A 4,689-nucleotide genomic window follows, 5' to 3' on the forward strand; every position below is an offset into this window, starting at 1 on the left:
GGGTCAGGGTCAGAGACAGACAAGTGAGTCAGGGTCAGAGACAGACAGGTGAGACAAGTGGGTCAGGGTCAGAGACAGACAGGTGAGACAAGTGGGTCAGGGTCAGAGACAGACAAGTGGGTCAGGGTCAGAGACAGACAAGTGGGTCAGGGTCAGAGACAGACAGGTGAGACAAGTGGGTCAGGGTCAGAGACAGACAGGTGAGACAAGTGGGTCAGGGTCAGAGACAGACAAGTGGGTCAGGGTCAGAGACAGACAAGTGGGTCAGGGTCAGAGACAGACAAGTGAGACAAGTGAGTCAGGGTCAGACAGACAAGTGAGTCGGGGTCAGACAGACAAGTGAGACAAGTGGGTCAGGGTCAGAGACAGACAAGTGGGTCAGGGTCAGAGACAGACAAGGGGGGACAAGTGAGTCAGGGTCAGAGACAGACAAGTGGGTCAGGGTCAGAGACAGACAGGTGAGACAAGTGAGTCAGGGTCAGACAGACAAGTGAGACAAGTGGGTCAGGGTCAGACAGACAAGTGGGTCAGGGTCAGACAGACAAGTGAGACAAGTGGGTCAGGGTCAGAGACAGACAAGTGGGTCAGGGTCAGAGACAGACAAGTGGGTCAGGGTCAGAGACAGACAAGTGAGTCAGGGTCAGAGACAGACAAGTGAGTCAGGGTCAGACAGACAGGTGAGACAAGTGGGTCAGGGTCAGAGACAGACAGGTGAGACAGGGTCGGTCAGGCAGACAGGTGGGACACTGTATGTCTCCAGGTACTAGCTGCATGTAGTTCAGTCCTCCTCACCTGTCTCCAGGTACCAGAGGTCCTTGCAGCACACCTGGTTGTTCCAGGCCTTCCTGTATCCGTCTCTGCCGCTCCAGACGTAGAGTCTGGAGTTGATGGCGACGCTGCAGTGACCCGCTCGAGCTCTGGGGATGTTCTCCTCCACGCTGTCCATCAGGACCGTCTCCCAGCACATCGTGTCTACAGACAGACAGACAGACAGACGACACTGGTTTCACTCTGCAGACCCGGATGTTCCTGCTCATTTTTACAGTGTGTGTTGTCCTCAGGGTGTGTGTGGTTACCCAGGTTGAGGCAGGCCAGCGTGTTGGTACACTTCCACTCCTTCTCATGAGTCGCCACTTTGACATCATCCATCACCAGAGGAACCCAACCTCCAAACACATACATCCTGACAGACAGGTGGGGGGGGGTGAGATTCCAGTATGAATGTCAGATTAGCAGATGCATTAAAGACTGTGTGCAGTATTACTTGTTGTTGATGGTGGTGGCAGTATGCAAGCTGCGGGGGAGGGGGGCGGTTCCTCCGAGGGTCGGTTTACTCCAGATCAGAGAGTCTGTGACATCATCAAAACAGGAACCAATCAGAAATCAGCACGTGTGATGACCTGAAGCTGGTGGACGGTCAAATACTTCAAAAAAAAAAAAGCTTTATTGGCATGAATGTCAAAGCTACAATTATTATAATAATAATAATAATAATAATAATAATAAAGAACAGTAAAAGTTGTGTTTGTTAATAAAAAATAAAACAAAAAAGTTAATAAATAAAACCGTAAGTGTGTGTGTATTAGACAAAAAAAATTTGATTTAATTAATGAATTTAAAACAACTAAAAAAAAAAAAATCTGTATCAAAAGTGAAATTTAAAAACAAAGGAACGAACTTTGTCCCGACATCAGGTCAGATCAGCTTGTCTCACCTATGTCGAGCACCCACAGGTCTCCCAGTCTGCAGCCGCTCATCCCTCCGTAGATGATGAGTCTGTTGGCGCCGCGGCCGCTCGTCACCACGGCTGTGTGACTCTCTCTGGGCGGCGGCGGCGAGCCGGACGTCAGCGGAATCTCCCAGCCGACCACGCTGGAGCCCGGCCGCAGCTCCAGACTGTACAGGTCGTTCAGGTACCTGACGGGGAACCGGAGTGATCAATCAGATCCGGATCAGAACGCCAGGGACACAATCGTTCCTACAAACGCTGTCTGGACCGATCTGACCCCGACAGACGTGATCACTATAAGAGGTTTATTTTCTCATCCTCTCTTTCAAACTGAAATTCAAATCAGCTTTATTGGCATGAATGTAGAGCAACAGTATTCAGAGCTACACATAAATTACATAAGGACAATTCATTTCATTAAATAACGAAATGAAACAGTAAAAGTTGTGTTTGTGTGCGTTAATAAATAAAAAAATATATAAAATATAAAAATTCTGTAAAAACTAAATATTAAAAATAAAAGTAAATAAATAAAACAGTAAGCGTGTGTGTTGAAAAAAATATATATGAAAAATTAAACTAAATGACAGTAACATGTGTTAAAAAATATAAATAAAATAGATAAAAACATGAATGTGTGAGTATTACTAGACAAAAACTCAATACAAAAAATGTATTACTTAGTTTAAAAAAATAAAATCAGCATCAAATGTGAGATTTAAAAACACAACAAATCACTAAAATATCAAACAATCCAAATAATAACTCTCTCTTTCTACCTGGGGATGTTGTTCTTGGGGTCTTCACTGTCATTGGCCAGTCCTCCAAACAGATAGCAGGAACTGCCAATCAGAGAGAAGCTGTGTCCGAGGCGGGGGCAGGGGGGCGGGCCGTTCTTTGGAGCCTTGGCCTTCAGACGTTTCCACTCCCAACGACTCGCCTGAAGGAGACAGCAGACAGTGAACGCCTCGCGCTCCGCATCTTCTAGCTTTGTTTTACATTTTTTAATTAAAAATACAAACTTGGCAGCACGGCCGAACGATTAATCATTTTCAAATCGAAATCGCGATTTCAAAGAATCCGAATAGCACATCGTGAAGACGGCGATTAATATGTAGGTTAATTATCCGGCGCACCTGACCCGTTTTAAACAGTTATCATCCTTGTGTGACAGATCTGCTCGCCAATCACCAATCTACTGACCAATCAGAGCGGGCGCAGGGTGTGACTGGAGGCGTGGGATAATGGCGGCAGGTGAACCGACACAGGCGGCGGCAGCGAAGCGTTTAGCTGCCCTACGATGTTACCGTGTTGTTAATTTGTCATTTTGTGTGCTTCAACCACGGATCAGGCTGTTTTTGTCTGTTTTATTTGTGTTTATTGTTGATGTACGATCAGGAGTCTGCACAGTGCATTTTATTTTGAAAATCGACCGGATTCCCTCCTGGTTCATCTGCTCTGTGCTGCTTGATGCAAAAAAAACAAACAAAAAAATCAAATCGTAATTGCAATATCTGGCAGAAAAACTGCAATTACATTTTTCCCCAAATGGTTCGGCCCTACTTGGCAGAGCGTTTCTCATTTAGCTTAACTTTAACGTTCTTTGATTCTGCTTTGTGTTCAGAGAAAAATGAGCCCATGTGTTTGAGGAGTTTGGTCTCTGTTGTTAAATAAATAAAATCATTTTGTAGACAAACACGTTTTCCTGCCTCAGTGTGAGTGAGGTACCCAGACCAGGTAAAAAAAGACTGTAACTAGAGCTAAATAATAAAATAATAATGAGAATTATCGCAATATATTTTCCTCAACAACAATATAATAAATGTATCGTCAATAAATATATTTGGTCTAATTCATTAGAATCATGAACAAATTAGCACTTAATTTTTCTATTTAAATAATTATTTTGTTGAAAAAAGATTTACTAATCATATTGTTAAATTATATTTTTATAATAATAGTTTTGAATGTTCTCCCTCAGACTTGTGAAGTGATCCTCTGTTTGGCATCAAGTGTTTGTCCCATTCTGAGCACAAAGAAAAGTGTAACCACATAATTAACCATCAGGTTCCTTCAATCTTCACTGAGGAGCAAAAATCTGACTTTAATCTTGAGAGAAATAACAATTTGACATTTATCGTGATCAAACGATATGAAATGTTTATATCGTGATAACATTTTTGGCCGTATCGCCGAGCCGTAACTTTAACATCAGAAATGTCTGATAAGTCTTCAAATGTTAGAAAATGTAATACGTGATTCTGCGTTTGTAAAGGTCGGCCATGTTTCTACGCGTATAACTCGTGTACCAAATTTTCTTCAACTTTCCGAGTCGTTGTTCAAACTTCATGTGGATTTTCCCAGTCGGGAAATATCCCCCCCCCCCCGATTATTCCGACCCCAGCTGAACGCTCAGCGAGTGTCGTCAGTGTCCTGAGGCCCCGCCCCTTGCAGTGACATCACTGACCTGCAGCTCGTACAGGTCGCTGCTGTATTTGCCGTACTCCACCATCCCTCCAAACACCAGCAGCCTCGTCCCGTCACACACGAAGCCGTAGGCGGCACAGCCGGGGGGGACGTCACCGCGCACTGCAGGGATGAACCACTGGTTGGTAGCTGGGGGTGGGGGTGGGGGTGGGGGGGGGGGGGGGGGGGGTACAAGAGGTCAAACACTTTACAGCTGCAGAGAAACCTAAATGGTCATCTGTGCACCCAAAAATCTGTCGAGTGAACCCAAAAACGATAATTATCGCACTATAATTTTCCTAATTAGGGCTGACTGATTAACTGCATTCACGATATTATTGCAACGTGATAAAACGAGATTTCCTCATAGAACCGGGTCAGATCGGTCCAGACAGCGTTTGTAGGAACGATTGTGTCCCTGGCGTTCTGATCCAGATCTGATTGATCACTCCGGTTCCCCGTCAGGTACCTGAACGACCTGTACAGCCTGGAGC

The 4,689-nt window shown here is 44.9% G+C and overlaps 1 protein-coding gene across 2 annotated transcripts in view; it reads right to left on the reverse strand.

The window, feature by feature from the left end:
• The window catches only part of LOC123975875 (host cell factor 1-like), a 26,093-nt gene that overhangs the window by 17,026 nt on the left and 4,378 nt on the right, over positions 1-4,689 (reverse strand). For both annotated transcript variants that reach the window (XM_046057667.1, XM_046057668.1), the window contains 6 exons: positions 4,197-4,345; positions 2,509-2,669; positions 1,715-1,917; positions 1,265-1,349; positions 1,077-1,183; positions 793-972 (listed from right to left, as the gene is read on the reverse strand). In XM_046057667.1, coding sequence (XP_045913623.1) covers positions 793-972; positions 1,077-1,183; positions 1,265-1,349; positions 1,715-1,917; positions 2,509-2,669; positions 4,197-4,345 — 885 coding nt within the window. The remainder of the gene's footprint in view (positions 1-792; positions 973-1,076; positions 1,184-1,264; positions 1,350-1,714; positions 1,918-2,508; positions 2,670-4,196; positions 4,346-4,689) is intronic.

This window comes from Micropterus dolomieu, linkage group LG08, assembly GCF_021292245.1.
Source record: "Micropterus dolomieu isolate WLL.071019.BEF.003 ecotype Adirondacks linkage group LG08, ASM2129224v1, whole genome shotgun sequence".
NCBI lineage: Eukaryota > Metazoa > Chordata > Actinopteri > Centrarchiformes > Centrarchidae > Micropterus > Micropterus dolomieu.